General features: G+C 46.0%; 1 protein-coding gene across 1 annotated transcript; it reads right to left on the bottom strand.

Annotated features, from left to right (window-relative positions):
• Positions 1-2,331: 2,331 nt before the first annotated feature.
• On the bottom strand, positions 2,332-4,971 carry LOC123405601. The gene is made up of 7 exons (XM_045099232.1): positions 4,586-4,971; positions 3,819-3,910; positions 3,691-3,743; positions 3,558-3,600; positions 3,359-3,457; positions 3,136-3,223; positions 2,332-2,645 (listed from the first exon to the last, which is right to left on the bottom strand). The coding sequence occupies exons 1-6, from the start codon at positions 4,969-4,971 to the stop codon at positions 3,165-3,167; spliced, it is 732 nt and encodes a 243-aa protein (XP_044955167.1). The 3' UTR covers positions 2,332-2,645; positions 3,136-3,164.
• Positions 4,972-16,661: the final 11,690 nt, after the last annotated feature.

Below are 16,661 nucleotides of genomic sequence, written 5' to 3' on the forward strand. Positions count from 1 at the left end.
GAGAATGCGTGCGTGAGAGCCACCGCTAAACCCTTTTGCACCGAGGACCTAAAACCTTTACTCCCCTCCTAATTTGTTTTTGTGGTTTTGCTAAAGATTTCAAACTTAACCCCTCTTTAAAAAAAATCGTCTTCTTTTAAAATGTCATTTTTATTAAATGTGGGGGCAACCCTTGAGTTTTAATCTTATTTTTCCTTTTTGTTTTATTTTTAAACCGTCTCCTTTTATTTTCTCTTTTAAAAGCTTTTATTTTATTCTTTAAATAAAAAAGAGGTTTTATTTTATTCTTCAAAAGGGGTTTATTTTTGTTTATTTAAAAGCCCAATCTATTTTTTTAGAGTTGGGGTTTATTTGGAAAGGAGCAAAGGCATTTTCTTTATTTTATTATTTATTATTATTTTCTTCCGTTTTCTTTGTTAAAAGCCATTTCTTTAGTTAAAAACTTGTCTGATTTAAATAAATAAATAAAAGGTTTAAAAAAACATAGAGGGAGCAGAGGCCTCTTGGGCCGCAGCCCAACTGCCCCGTTACCCTAGCGAGCAGGAGGTCTCACTACAAGGAATATGCTAATACACGACGCTATTTTTTCGTCGCTACATCGTCACGGTTTTTAGTTTACGACGATCTCACGATGAAAAACCAAGCGTCGAAAACGGAGCGTCAGAAATGAACATCAGCGATGTTTTGATCAAAATCGTCGTAACTTTTACGACGATTCCTGGATTGTCGTAACCTTTACGATGATCCTAAATCGTCGTTGACAATCTAACCCAGTCCTACATGGCAGTCCTACGTGGCAAAATTAGGACGAAATCAAAACATCATAGTTGAAATTAGCCCAACCCATTTCAATTGATCACATGGGCTGGTTTTATTTTTTTGGGCTTTTTCTTATTGGGCTTCTTTTTGGGCCTTAGCCTTTTTACAACCACTTCTAGTATTTTTTTGTATCATTATAATTTGGCTCGTGGCCTTTTAGTACCCAAATACATTTGGCCCAATTTCAGTTTTGGCCTTTTTTTCATTTTTGAATTCAACAATTTTTTATTCCAGAACTTGGTTTCATTTCTATTTGTTGGGCCTTTTCAACCCAACTTTTTCTTCAATATTAAATTAAACATTATTTAATATTCAAATCAAGAAAATTCCAAGTCGAATTAAAAGCATCCATCATATAACATCACATAATACATCTTCCAGGTTTACATAACACAATAACTCATCTCATGAATACATTTCCTTACACACGAATATAGCAAGAACGAACAAAATTGCACAAGAAAAAGTTGATTTGAATGTCCCAAGTAGGCATCATCGACATCTGCTCACCACTTTCCTAGCAATAGAAAAAGAGACAAAACAAAAAACATTAAACAGTCCAATAACAAATCGATAAACAAGGACCTAGTTCATGGGCACATGGAACAGTAGACTTAGGACACAGTTAACGACATCTAGTTTATAGCAACCATTGAAGAGACACGTAACAACAAGGTAATGAAAGCATCTACTGGACATAACAACGAGCACGGCAAATATAGAAGGGGCAGTTGCCGAGATTTTACTATGCAACTATGTGGGAGCACATTCCGCATAACACGCTAAGGCAAACAAATTCGCTAGCATTAATATGCAAAGACGACGACAATGTCGCTGACTTGTCGACAGGCACCTAGATCTCATGACTGGAGCAAGTACAATTAGCCACTAAGCATCATTGAAGAGACAAATAATGATGTACAAGCCTACAGGGTAATGAAAGGACCCCCACAAATTAAACTGCCAGAAACGTCTTACATTTGTGAACTGAGGGAGTACTACAGATCTTATTTGCATATTGTTGATTTTGCGGGGGCCTAATACAGTTGTGGTGTATGCACTGCCTTGTAAACACGAGTGCTAACTTATTATGATTCACCAAAGCTTGTTTGCACAAGGAATGCCTTTAGTTACTTTCAAAAAAGAAGGGATGGCTTTAGTTAGATTTTCCTACTCAGCCAAAGGGCTTGGCCCAAATCACTGCAGCATATTCTACTGCTGATTTTACAGTAATTTTTTGTCAACAGTTTTAGTTGAACTGTTTACTCTTGTTCCAATGCGCTCAAGAGATGGTTGTTCAACACATTTAGTTATCCTATTTCACAGCAATGGCCTAACGGCGAGAGGAATTATGATATTCACTTATCTTGTACCAAAGAATCTACTACTTTCTGCAGTCCATTTTTCTGAATGAAACTACTAATATTACTTGACAGGATTTGATACGACTAATGCATGCACTACATGTTGCTGCTGCTGCATGCAAATTTTGTGAACCTGACTATTTTTGAATCGAAGTAAAAGATTTTCCCCACTCACTAATTAAGAAGATGAAGGAATAGATGGTTCAGCATTTGGCTGGACCCATAGCTCATTAGATTGTTTTACATAATGTTATTTTAGATCACATGAGTGGTAGGCGATTACCTTCTCCACAGGGGGACTTCCTGGTGGTGATGTTGAGCACCTTGGTGGGCATCCTGGCGGGGCCCTTGACCTTGAGCTGCTTCTCCTTGGCGCCCTTCACCAGATCGGAGCATAGTGCAAGCAAACGAAGCGGCCACGCAACGCGAACGGCAAAAAACGCAAATAGTTTTGCAAGGTACCTAGAAAGAGAGGAGCATACTCATCATCTGTTCTAGAATAAGAATTCGGAAATGGTTACTGGTTGATTGGGCTTTTTGGGTATTCACTGAATCTGTGGAATATAGTAAATTTTATGTAAGCTCCTTTGATTATATTAATAAGTTTCAGAAAAACTCTCCTATACTAATATCCTGAAAATATTCACAGTTGCAATATAACTAGTTTGCATGGTTTACTTTATTTAGCAAATAAATCAGAAGAGAACGTTGGGAGTAGACGAGTAGTGAATGTTCAATATGAGTAAATCTAAGATCCTGGTTTCCTATATTTACCAAATAAATTATCTAGCACGCATCGAACCCCGCCGGCACACGCACGAAGCACGCAGCAAACAGGTCGACAAGAGCGAGAGAGAGGAACTAAAGTAAAGAAACGTCCAAACTGAACCAGACTTCAACCGAAATGTAGAAAGTGCAGGTGATATTCACATCAGGGGGTAGTTGGGCTCACCATGTTCGCTGCAAGGGGCAGTCCAGCCGCTAGGTGGGAGGTGAAGATGGATGTTGGCTTGCTGCTCCACCTCCTCTGGACGCTGCACCTACAGAGACGAGACGGGAAAAGGGGATTCATTTCATTTATTCAGAGAGGAGGAATTTTCGGAAACCAAAATAATTAAGATGTTTGTTTGACAGTGTACACATTTACAGAAACCAAAATAAGAAGTTATTTTCACCTGAATGGCTGGATCCTCCCTTGATTTTCTTACAACATGTACGAGTTCTTTGCCAAGCAACGACCTGCCTCTGATTTATGATAGTTTTTCTCCAATCTCCTGAAGATAGGAGAACAGTACACTGTAAATAAATAAACTTTATAATCTGAATAATCTGTACATTTACAGCTAACTTTAGGTTTAAGGGTTTGTTCATTACCATCCATATCCTGATCGATCCTCTTTGCTAAATGCTTGGATTTCTGAAAAACGGCACCCTCACAGGTTAATGGAATGAAACAAAAACCATGGGTGAATACCAAGGATGCAGCATCAAGGCATAGCAAGCTTACTGCAAGCTGAGCATCCAAACCCTCCATCACTGGGGGATTGAAGCTGATTAGATCTGTCAGATAGCATGAACCAATTAGCTCTTAACGAATAAGTAATCAACAGAGCTAATTTGGTGGCTAGCACCAACCTTCACGCTGAAGGCTGTCCTGGGATATCTCATTCCCCACTTGAGGTCGGCGTGAGGTGAAGGGCGAGAGCACCGAGCGGAACCCAGAGCATCTTGTATTTCATCAAGGGTAGCCATCACACTGCATAGAGATGAGATGTTAATGAAAACCATCTCATGTATATGTCAAGAAAGAAAGGGAACAACTTTTAGTATAAGCAGGCACATCACACTACATAGAGATGAGATGTTAATGGAAACCATCTCCTGTATATGTCAAGAAAGAAAGGGAACAACATTTAGTATAAGCAGGCACAACTTAGATAGTTAGATACATCTACTCTCTATCAAGAATGTTCGAAAAACTTTGTGCTTCATTGTAAAGATCATGCCTCTGCCCATGTAGATGGTTGTAGTCACCCGCCTGATCTGCCGATTCTGCCCAGAATGCTTAATACCATTAAACAAAATATTAATGACATTACAAACTGAACCTGTTTTAATTTCCAAGTATAACTAAAAACTGAACGCTGCACTCTATACCCATGTTTCTTTCGAGTAATGGAGGAGGGGAGCTTTCTGTTTGTCCAAAAATATGCACCTATGAATCCGAGGGTGCAACAAATATTTGCTTGGAATTTTCTTGCATCGCTAGCGTCGGAGAGGAAAGAGTCCAACCTAGTGAAGGCCGGATCGATGTGGGGAACAACATCCAAATAGCATGTAGTACTACTCTGTTATGTAGTATGTACTCTAGGTAGCAGCAAATTAAAGGATCAGGAAGCAACCTGCCATGGAGGATGCTGATGTCGTCCTTGGCGGAGTTGGGCCACATGTCGAGCTCGATGACCCGGACGCCGCGCTGTAGGGCCTTGATGATGGGGACGTCGCTGCAGTCGCTGCTGAGCTGGTTGCTGGTGAGGTAGGAATTGTGGCTGGTGCATACGTAGTAGTGGGAGAGGGGCCTGAACATGTCGTGGTGGACCCGCGGCCGGGGGAGGGGCGGGTCGAGGTCGGCGGAGAAGAGGAAGCGGTGGAAGTCGTCGAGGCCGAGCAGCTGGCCATGGCCTAGGCGCGGGAAGGCGCGGGCCGGCGTGCTGGTCCTGGTGCCCCTGCAGCCGGATCTGGTCCAGCAGGCGCTCCGCCTCGCCCTCTCCGTTGTCGACGTCGGCATCACCCGCGGAGGACTCGAGGTAGCAGCGCAGGCCGTCGACCCCCATTGTGGCGGCGCCGCCCGAGTGGGCGGCAAAGAACGCGCGCACGTCGTCCGGCGGTGGCGCGTCCGTCCAGTGATACCAGCGCTTGGAGATGAGGCAGCACTTGTATGTGCCCATGGCTCCGGCGGCCTCGCAGGCGGTGGTTGGGTTGGGTTGGGTTGTCGGAGGCAGAGGTCGGAGGCCGCATGTCATCGGTGGGGGTAGGTGAGAGGTGGCCGCCACCGGCTGGTTGGGTGGATCTGGGATTCGGGGGGAGGAGGAAGACAGAGGAAAGGAGCTGGTGGTGGCAGTGGAGCGAAGCCTAGGGTTTGGTGGGCCGGTGGGTTGGATGAACGGATGGATGGATATACGGATGGATGGATGTTTGACACGTCATCGATCCATGCCATAGCAGATTGAGAGAATTCCTTATTTGACACTCCCTTAAAATCATGTTTCTTATTTGACACTCAAAAAAATTTATTCCCTTTATGACCTGTAGTCTTAATTTCTTTCCATATATGACACTCTAGTTCATTTTATACACATGAAAAGACTTTTTTACCCATGTACGTAATGTGGCCAGAAATATGTAGCATTGAGCCTAAAAAAAGAGCAGTAGTAGTATTTTTAAGCTCAGTAAATACTACTACTAATCTGTCATGGAGATTTAGATATCCTAACTAGTAGCATTGAGCCTAAAAAAAGAGCAGCAGTAGTAGTATATGACCTTGGTTGTGACAGCCATGTAAGATAACGACGTAACGTGGATAACGGACTTACCTACATTTAAGTTAGGAAATTAGCAATCTGCTACGAGTATAATGGAATCAATCAATTTTATTCCTTTTTCTGTCACGGAGATTTAGATATCCTAACTAGTAATAATAACTATGTTGCATATCGATCCAGCAACCTTCTAGCTTGCATATGTGTATATTAAAATACCTTTGGGGTCATATTATCTTGAAACAGCTACTATCTTATACATATTTGTGGCCACATTATACATATGGGCAAAATGGTCTTTTCACGTGTACAAAATGCACTAGAGTGTCATATAGGGAAAAAATTTAAGACTAGAGGTTATATAGGGAAGAAATTTTTCTCTAGTGTCAAATAAGGAACACAATTTTAAGAGAGTGTCAAATAAGGAATTCTCTCTAGCAAATTTCACCAATCAGAAATTTTCAAGTGCTCAAAATAAGTTTTTTTAAAGACCTATCATATATTTGTTGCCAATTGAACCAAAACATTTTTCTAAAATACTATGCCATATTCAATGTACAATTGACAAAATAGTTGGGTGTTAAAAGATTTTATTGTCCTCTCGTGAAAAAGAAAAATTGATGCTGATTCAGCTGGAAGCGGGTCAAATTTGAACTGCAGCTCCCTCATAGTTTGCTCACGATTTTTTTCAAAAATAATTTCTAGGTAGATAGGTATCTATTTAATCAAATAAACACCAAAAATGTTCTAGTATTCAACCACTATCTAGGAACGGTTATGCCCACCGTTTTGACCGCATTTTGGAATGGGCATGAAAATTCAAAAAAAAATCAAAAAATGTAGTTGCTTCATAAAATGAAAATATTACCAGAAACAAAGATTGGATGATGAGCTCACATGGAATGTTAGATGGGGCTAAAATTTTGTGGAGAGCTATGTTTTGGGCACATAGAAGATATGGAAAAAATTCAACTCATCACGATATACCTATCTAGTACTTCCCTCACAAATCCGTTAGCTGAACACAAACTTTGGAAATTTGCGGAGAAATATTTACTAGGAAAATGTTTCCGAAAGTTTTCATGAGGAAATGATTTGGATAGGAAAGAGTGCTCAAAAAATATGAGGGTAATCAAAAAAATAGAAATAGCACTTCCTTCACAAAGTGCTATTCTGAACAGAATAGAAAAATGAATATTGCTGAATTATTTGTGAACTATGGAAGGAAGGGTTTTCACATATTTGAGGAATATATGATCCAAAGTATTTATGAGAATTTTTCGAGAATTTTTGGAATGACAGAATAGTAGGTTGCTTCACAAACTAGGCGGGTTTGGCGCGTGACATAGAATGGGTCCACGAGTGACATGTCAACATAGTTAGAACATGTTACGACATTTTTATAATCATCATAAAAGTTATGACGATCTCATATTATGTGGTTACGACGGTTTTTACTCACATCGTCGTAATTTATATGTAGATTTGGTCCCCTCAAATGGTTTACGACAATCTCGGATGAAATCGTCACAGATTTATGACGAATTCATCAACGACATCTTAGAAAATGTCATGTATGAGCATATTTTTTGTAGTGTCTCCCTCGGCTCGACCCAGAGCCCCATCCTCCATGTGCGTCGCTCCTCCCTCTCCTCTCACCGCGTAGCCCGATTCCCTCCCCCTCGTCGCCAGCAGCCCCCGCGCCGGCCTCGGCTGCTCCACCCCGCCGTGCGGCGCCGCCGTTCCCTCGCTGCCAGCGCCGAGCCGAGCTCGCCTCCCGATTCCCTCTCCAGCGCCCCTCGTCGCGAGCCGCCTCGCTAGCTCTTGCGCCGCTCGCCGACTCGCCTCGCCTCCGTCCCCGCACGCCGCCCTCGAGCCCGCCGGTGGCCGCTAGCTCCGGTCCTCCCTTCCTGCCTCAAGCAGTCGCCGTCGCCCTGGCCTCCCTCCTCCTCGCCATGGTGCCCGAGCTGCCGCGAGCCCCCATGCCCGCGCCGGCTTGCTGGTCCCTGCCGCCACGCCCTCTCGTCGTCGCGGCCCCGCCAGGGCCGCCTCCTCTCACCGGCCTCGCCCCTCGTGAGCTCGCCCTGCCAGACCTGGACGCATTCCCCGCGCCGCCTCCCCGAGATGCGCCGCGTTGCTGTCATTTGCTTGTTGTTGCTGTCGAGTGATGTAGCCTGCCACCGCTGTTGCTCCGTGTTGCCGAGAGATGCTGCTGCTGATAACTGAAGCCGCATGCTGTTGTTGTTGCCCGCTGGTAGTTGCTGCCGTGCCTTGCTGCCATGTTGCTTGTGCTGCTTGCGCTAGCCATGTCGTGCCGTGCTTGCTGTTTGCCTGCATGCCGCTGCTGCCGTTTGTTGCTGCTGGCAGTTGTTTGGAGATGCTCTTGCTGCTGCCAAGTGCTTGCTGCTTGGTTGACGTTGCCTAGTGTTGTTGCCGGCTATTGCTATTGGTTGTTAGCTGCTAATTCTTGCTGAAGCTAGTAGCTGCTATAGCTAGTTGCTGTGTGTTTTGCTGCTAGCTAGGTAGATGTTGCTAGGTGCCGATGTTGTTGCCTGTCGCTGGCTGTTGCTTTGCTTCGCTTGCTAATAGATGTGTTGATGCTAGCTACTGTTACTAGGTTGCTAGCTGCGGCATGCTAGCTTGCTTTGCTTGCTTGTGTGTTGCTGTAGTTAGTTGCTGCTGCTAGGCTAGGTTGCCGTGCTTGCTGCTTGCCGAGGTTGCTGCTAGTCTAGTTGTTGCTAGTGCTAGTGCCGCTTTGCTGATGTAGTTGCTGTTGTGTCACGTGTCGTCGCCGCGTGCACGATCACCGCCTTCGTGGGTCCTCGACGAGCTCGCCGAGTACCACGATGCCCTCGACGACCCCCAGAAACGAGTTCGTCTTCCTCGACATCGCCGAAGACCCGTGTTCGTCTACTGAGGTGAAGACCGCAACCATCGCCGAAGACCGTGTACCACTACGTCAACTACCGGACCGTGCACGACTACTTCCACGACGACCACGACGTCCGCTTCGACCGAACCCCTCCGGTTCGCACGCGTCGAAGGTATACCAATGGGACATGTCGTGTACCGTGAGCTAGTGATGTACGAATGTATGAGTTGTTTGAGTTGAATGCATGTATGCCCCGTATGTATGCACCATTGTTTGCCCGTGCACGTTGTCTTCCTTTTTCGTCGTGCCCTCGACACATGGGAACCCGGTAACCGGGATCACCCCATTCTTTATTTAGCGTTCCCGCACACGCTTCCAGATGGTGGCACCGATATCTTATTGAGTATCGGGATAGGAACTTGTCGTGGCATCGTTTCCGTCATGCCGCCATGGTCCCCTCTCGCTCGCCGTGGCGACACCTGTTTCTTTCTCTTCTTGCCCGTGATGTTTGAACTCGCATGCATGACGCACTCATGGCATAATTATCTCGTGTTGCATGTCTCTTGTAACGTAGCTCCGATTTATGTCTCGCGTGTTAACCGTCAAGGATGCCACGTAGAACCGTCGCTTCACCCCTTGCCATGTTAAAAACATTTAACCTTGCCGGTAAATTAACGGGAGTGAGTTAAATAATTAATCGTGGAGTTTCATCGATATGCACCCGTTGCATGTCGAGCTTCACTTAATGTGTAGGGTTTGCGTGAGACGAATTGGCATGCCAGCCCTTGCATTGTTGAACTGTTCATGCATCATATTAGGTTGTACATCATGTTGTGCATCGTGTGGTGAATATTTGTGTTGATGTTTGTTTCCGGTTTTCTCCGTTCCGATAGAGTTCCGCAAGCGTGTCGGAATGTGAGGACCCGTTCGACTATGTTAGTTCGCCGGCATCTCGGAGATGTTCTTCTTCCAAGCGGGATCTCAGGCAAGATGATCATTTCCCCAGATACCATTACTATCATAGCCTTGCTAGTTTACCGCTTCTATCGATTATGTCTCGTTGCCTACCACTTGTTAAATATCAGCCTCTCGACAATGCCATGATTACTTCAACCTGTTCGACCTAGCAAACCACTGATTGGCTATGTTACCGCTTGCTTAACCCTGTTGTTAGCGTTGCTAGTTGCAGGTGCAGTTGCTTCCATGTGATAACATGGGTTCCTTGTCATATCACCCTATTAAATGCTATTTAATTTAATGCACCTATATACTTGGTAAAAGGTGGAAGGCTCGGCCTTTCTAGCCTGGTGTTTTGTTCCACCTTTGCCCCCTTAGTTTCGGCTACCGGTGTTATGTTCCATAAACGAGCGCTCCTAACACGATCGGGGTTGTTATGGGGACCCCCTTGATAATTCGTTTTAGATTAAAGCTGGTCCGGCAAGGCCCAACATTGGTTCTACATCTGCCCAACATAATAACTTTGTTAATACTGAAATGCATAGGGCGTCATGAACCCGAGGAGTAATTTTACATAAACAGGGGGGCCAGTGCTGATGGTGTTGGTCCCAAACGGTCAGCCTGCAGGGCCACCACGGGGAAACTCGAGGTTTGGCACCCATAGCTAGTTCCATCCGTCGTGTCCTGAGAACGAGATAGGCGGCTCCTATCGGGATCGTCAACACGCCGGGCGGCCTTGCTGGATTAGTTTTACCTTTGGCGGAATATCTTGTGCATCGGGATTCCGGTGATGCTTTGGGTAATCTCAGAGTTGAGGTTTTCCACTAGGGAATCCGACGAGATCGCGAGCTTCGTGATTGAGGATTTCTATGCGGCTTGTGGTAATTTGTGATGGACTAGTTGGAGCACTCCTGCAGGGTTAAATCTTTCGGAAAGCCGTGCCCGCGGTTGTGTGGCAACATGGAAACTTTGTTTAACACTGGTTCTAGATAACTTGAAGTTAACTTAACTAAAATATGACAACTGTGTGCGTAACCGTGACTGTCTCTTTCGTGAGTTCTTTCTCCGATCGAGGACACGGTGGGGTTATGTCTGACGCAGGTAGGTGTACAGGATCATTCATTTGATCACCAGTAGTTCATGTCCGCTATGCGTAGATCTTCCCCCTCTTATTTCTTAGCCACCAAATATATGCTTAGGCACTGCTGCAACCTCCCCACTTAACCATACCTCACCCATTAAGCTTTGCTAGTCTTGATACCTTTGGAAATGAGATTGATGAGTCCCTTGTGGCTCACAGATTACTACAACAAGAGTTGCAGGTACAGGTAAAGGTTACTTGACCCGAGCGCGTTAATTGTTCATTTGGAGTTGCTTCTTCTTCTTCTTCCTCATCGATCTAGGATGGTTTCCAGGCCGGCAGCCTGGGATAGTAAGGATGGACGTCGTTCTTATTTTTCTCGTTTGTTTTCGCCCGTAGTCGGACCCTGCTCTTACTCTTGATGATTATGTAATGTACTGATGTGACTCTGATGTAGCTTGTGGCGAGTGTAAGCCAATTCTAAATATATCTCTTCTTTTCAGTACATGTACTTGTAACGATATCCATTCTAGCGACACGACGAGATGCGCTTCTATCCCTGACGAGGCCTTCGTGCCAAATTGAGGATAGGGTCGCATCTTGGGCGTGACAATGGCCTTCCGAGCCGCTGCTGACCAACTACTTTGCCTTGGTGCGGAGGTTTCCCGATGCCGCACCCCAGATTAACATCTGGAAGCGCTCGGTATGCATCGAAGGAGCTCAGATAGACTTTGCAAAGACCATGGTACACTGGCCGAAGATAAAGCCAACCAAGATGGCCACTGGACCCCCACCTCCTCGAAAGGAGCATAGGCACCCCCATGCAGTACTTTCACATTGTAATGGATGGTGCTCGGCCGATAGAGGCCCTGTGCCCGAAGGATGTAATTCATGAGTGATAGTGCTATCATGTGTTTGCGTGATAGTTTAAACATTTGTGCTTTATAATGTTGTTACTTTGCATGGTATATCATGCTCTGCTTTGTTAATTTTGACTCATGTGTGGCCGTTTTAATCTGAAAGTTACCAATCATCGGCTTCGGCACTCTTGTAGATGCTACAAGCGGTGTTTCGACCTCTGCATTGTAATCTTTAACCGATGCCTCAGTGCCCGGAGGCCATAGTGTGGAAGGGAAATGAGGCAATAATACTATGTGGCTTTAGTACTTTCACTTAGCCATAGGAGCTTGACTACAGGTACTAGTTATTAGCCCCAAGTGTTTTGTAATGTTCGAACAACACGAGGTTGAAACCATTATCACTTGGTTTTTCTAAGTACAAACTCTTCGTATAACACAGTTTAAACTCCATAGATTCTTAGTTTGACACTTGTCATCAGATCGCACACCGACTCAATCTTATTATGATAGTCAGTTTTTAGCTTTCTGCACTGAGGTACTTGACCAGGCGAGCTATAAATACAATCACAGTGGTTCTTACTTTATCCTTTTATCCAAATATGCGGAACATGAGAGGGTAAACACATGAGCGAGGCAACCCAACTATTGACCCAAGACATAATTTGGAACCGAAGCATATAATGCAATATCTGAGACGTCGAGCACATAAGGTAAAAAATAGTGTCAGAGTGATTCTTGGGTCGAGCTTTATGATCGTGCCCCGATCGATTAGTCGGTCGCATCTAAGTAAAATATGTAACGAACTAGCTTGTTTCAGTGTGGAAGAGCAGAAAAAGAGAAAAAAGCTATGCAACACAAAGGACTGCCATGGGACCGTAAATTTGGTCTTTATTTCTGATGAACTCCTGACTTCTATCTGTATAATCCGAACTGTCCAAGAAACTGTTATAGATACTGCATATGAAAAATAAACTTACAGAGGAAAGGTTTACATGGAGACTTTATGAGTGGTTTAACGTCCTTATTGTGCCATGTTCCACGTCTACGCCTTTGCTCTCCACGGGGTGCTCCGTTAGAGGAGATAGTGATTGGTGGGTGGACCTCTTTTAAAAGAGGGACTTGAGAGGAGTCGTCGTAGTATGCTAGATTGATGCTTAGTAGGTCCTAGATGGTACCTACTATTGTCCTAAGATGTGATTGACCATAGCTCAGTTGAGACGAACACTTGGTCCTTGTATAGTTGGTCCCCACAGCATGGTATTTTGAGTGCAAAGTTTTGCCTTCGAGGCATGTACTTAGTGGCTACTGAGTCCATGTTGTGGGGAGCGTATCCCTATTTATCTTGAGCGTGGGAGGACTCCGGGAACTGCGGCAGGTCTTGGGCTCGTTTGTTTGCCTCTCGTGCCTTGATGGTAGACTGGGATTTCAGAGCCACATTATCGATCTGGACTTCGATTGTGAGAGTCATTGTATGTTCCTCAGTTTGCAGTGAGCGCTCATTGTTGCCACTGATGGTGATGACACCCTTGGTTCCTGGCATCTTAAGCTTCAGATATGCGTAATGGGGGACGGCGTTAAAGCGAGTGAACGTCGTACGACTGAGAAGTGTGTGGTAGCCGCTGCGAAAAGGAACAATGGTGAATATCAAGTCCTTGCTACGGAAGTTGTCGGTCAAACCGAACACTACTTCCAATGTTATAGTGCCCGAGCAGCGGGCCTCTACGTCTGGGATTATTCCTTTAAAGGTGGTGTTGCTAGGTTTGAACCTTGACGGATCAATATCAATTTTCTTCACTGTATCTGCATAAGTCAGATTGAGTCTGTTGCCTCCATCCATGAGAACTCTTGTTAGATGGTACCCGTCGATAATGGGGTCAAGTACCAGGGCTGCCGACCCTCCACGACAAATACTGGTCGGGTGGTCTGTGCGGCCGAAGGTGATCATACATGTCGACCACGGGTTGAACTTTAGAGCTACGAGCTCTATGGCCTAGACGTCTCGAAGTTCATGCTTCTACTCCCGCTTTGGTATGTGTAGCGTAAATCATGTTCTGAGTCTTTACTTTAGGAGGGAATTGCTTCTAGCCTTCATTTTTTGGCATGTGGGGCTCGTCATCGTCAATGCTGCGGGGGCTCTTGCCATGTTCCTTAGCTCGGAGTTTGCCTACATGTTTGATCGCCCAACAGTTACGGTTGGTGTGGGAGGTGGGCTTGTTTTGGGTGTCGTGGATCTGGGAGGGCCTATCCATGATTTTGTCTAGCATGGTAGGTACATCCCGATTTCCTTTGTAGGGTTCATACCGTGGTCGTGACTTTGAATTGTTGAATCTGGCATTTACTGTCTTGTCCTCAGCATTGCCGTCATTGTGTCGATGCTTGTTCTTATTGTGCCGTGGTTTTCCATTGCCATCATAAACCTCGGAAGTGCGAGGGTCTCCGAGAGTGTTGTGACGATGAGCTAACCAACTATCCTTGCCCGCGCAAAAGCGGGTCATAAGTGAGGTCAGGGCTGACATTGTCCTCGTCTTGTCTTGGCCGAGTTGTCGAGCTAGCCACTCACCCCCGATACTGTTTTGGAAAGAGGATATTGCCTCGCCTCCGAACAATCGACAATTTGGTTCTTCTTAGTCAAGAATCGGTTCCAAAATTGCCGAGTTGGCTCGCTGGAACGTTGAACGATGTGTCCCTAAGTCATCGGCATATGGAGGACGGACATAATTACCTTGAAAGTTAACTTGGAAGGCATCCTCGAGTTCTTCCCAGCTCCCAATGGAGTTTTTGGGGAGGGTGTTCAACCAATATCGTGTTGGCCCTTTGAACTTTAAAGACAAGTATTTTATGGCGTGGAGGTCATCTCCTCGAGCCATATGGATGTGGAGAAGGAAGTCTTCAATACACACGGTCGGGTCCATTGTCCCGTCATACTGTTCTATGTTTACAGGTTTGAACCCTTCGGGAATTGATGTTACATCACCTCGTTTATAAAGCACATTGGGTGAGCGGCGCCCTGGACTCGAGCTACGTCATGCTTGAGGTCAGCTTTCAACTGATCTTGGTGTTGTTCCCGAGCTGTGTCACTTCAGTCGAGCCAAGCTTGGTACTTGTCCCATCTAGTGGGAGTGTACCTTTGGATCCATAGATGGACCTTGTGGGATCCGCTCTAGTGTGCAAATTGTGTTGTACATCGTGTGCGTCCTCAAGACGTATTGGCTGTTTCCTTATCCTACGGGGGTGTTCGGGCCGATCTCCCGCTTCTCGAGCCGTCCTATCCCGTCCTCAAGGGTGGCGGTCTCGCTGGTTGCCCTGAGTGCATCTGGGGGTGGAGGCTCAAAGGCCTCGTTGCCAAATTCTGGCAGCAAACACCATCACGGGTAACTTTCGTTTTGATCCCGCCACTCAGTGTCGTACCCTTCTTTGGCTGCTAGGACTTTCGTCCATCTGTCATTAAGGGTGTCTTGTTTGGATCTGATCTACTTGTGTTTCATCTTCACGCTTCGGGAGGTGGCTATAAGCTGCCGCTTAAACCGCTCTTGATCCAGCGGGTCTTCGGGATGATGAAGTCCTAGTGTCCGAGACTATCCTCCTCCTCGAAGGGTGTGAGGTAGTTTCTCTCTTTGGAATCGTTGAGGTCCTCGGGATTATCCTGATCCTAGCGCCCTTCCGAATCATCGAGTTGTTGTTCGGGGGTAGCGGGGTTGTAAAGGTTGTCCGTGGTATCTCCGGTGCCCGGTTGCTTCCCTTGCCCTTGCGCCCCTAGGATCGTTTGGGATGAGGTCGACGGTTGGGTGGATCGTCGCCGTTTGTCTTGGGGTCGCATCGCCACTCTTCCCCGTGGTGTCGTCACCCTTGTCATCAGGGGTGCACGCCTTGTAGACATCGTAGGTGGAGGTGGTTGTCCACCGTCCAGTGGTAAGAGGAGCAGTGGCGCTGGCATCTTTTTCTATATCCTCGGCTTCTTTTGAGGAGAAGTCTGTCATATCAGTTAAATATTCAATAGTGGCTATCAAGTGGGTGGTGGGTGGGGCGTAAATTTCCTCATGGCCTACGTCAAGACCGATCTGAGCGTAGGTCGAGGATGGGTCATCCGTAATGTTCATTGTCTGGATCCGAGTCAGCGTCTCGTGCCACACTGATAAGTTAGCCGGACTGTTCTTCTGAATTCCTGTGGATTTGATCTTCGACGTGTCGGCATGGGAAGCGTGCTCGGTCAAGGCTGACCCCTGGTCTTCGGATGCTTTGATCGGATCCGAGCTCAAAGTCAGATCTGGGGTAAGGCTCGACCGAGTGACGAGGCCGAGCAAAAGGCCCGAAGTTAAAGCTTTGGGATTTTCGGGGTCATGTTTCAAAGCCGAGAACCCTATAAGGACTAGATAGCCGTAGGCGCTACCAACATACTCTAGGTCGCCGAACTTGATTTGCTGGTCGGAGATGAAGGCATCCCCGGTGTTGATGTTATTGTTGATGATGAATCGAGCCATCAATCTTTTGACGATCGCACAACAGAACTATCAATGAATGCACCAATGCCGATGTTAAAACCGGCAGATCTCGGGTAGGTGGTCCCGAGTTGTGGATCTTGGATCCATGGTAACAGGAATAGAGGTGACGATTTTACCTAGATTCGGGCCCTCTTGATGGAGGTAAAACCCTATGTCTTGCTCTTGTTTATATTAATGATGGAGTATCGAGTATAGAGTTGATCTACCTCGAGATCATATGTTGTGGTATAAACCCTAGGAGTAATGATGTTGTGTATAAACTAAAACCCTCTTGTTTATATAGACACCAGGGGTACCTAGGGTTACATATCGTCGGTTACATCCGAGAATAAACATGACAATATTATCATCTCCACTACGAACGCACATCAAAGCTTCAGAAGCTTCCATCCTGAACACGACGTCACCTTATTGTCCAGTCCTCCAATGATAGTCATAGAGCAGCCCATGAGTATGGCCCGTATAGATAGGTTGGCGGCCAGAGGACCCTTAGTCCCGGACTCCCTCACCCACCCCTAGCTGCATGGGCCTAAGAGGGGATGGTGTACATGGGCGAATAAGTCCAAAGCACCTCCCCTTACCTACTGTCGGCCTATGGGACGTGGTGGAACCCCTCATGGACTTACGGACCCTCCGGGATCCCCCGAAAGCTTCTCGGTACAACATCGAA

This window comes from Hordeum vulgare, chromosome 6H (assembly GCF_904849725.1).
Source record: "Hordeum vulgare subsp. vulgare chromosome 6H, MorexV3_pseudomolecules_assembly, whole genome shotgun sequence".
NCBI lineage: Eukaryota > Viridiplantae > Streptophyta > Magnoliopsida > Poales > Poaceae > Hordeum > Hordeum vulgare.

What these genes read in the sequence shown, in the direction of transcription:
- LOC123405601 (XM_045099232.1), bottom strand. Translation starts at nt 4,971, where the DNA reads ATGCCGACGTCGACAACGGAGAGGGCGAGGCGGAGCGCCTGCTGGACC. An exon ending in ATCAGCATCCTCCATGGCAG is followed by an intron (nt 3,911 to 4,585) that starts GTTGCTTCCTGA and finishes ATGAAATACAAG; the next exon opens with ATGCTCTGGGTTCCGCTCGG. An exon ending in GGGAGGATCCAGCCATTCAG is followed by an intron (nt 3,224 to 3,358) that starts GTGAAAATAACT and finishes TCGTCTCTGTAG; the next exon opens with GTGCAGCGTCCAGAGGAGGT.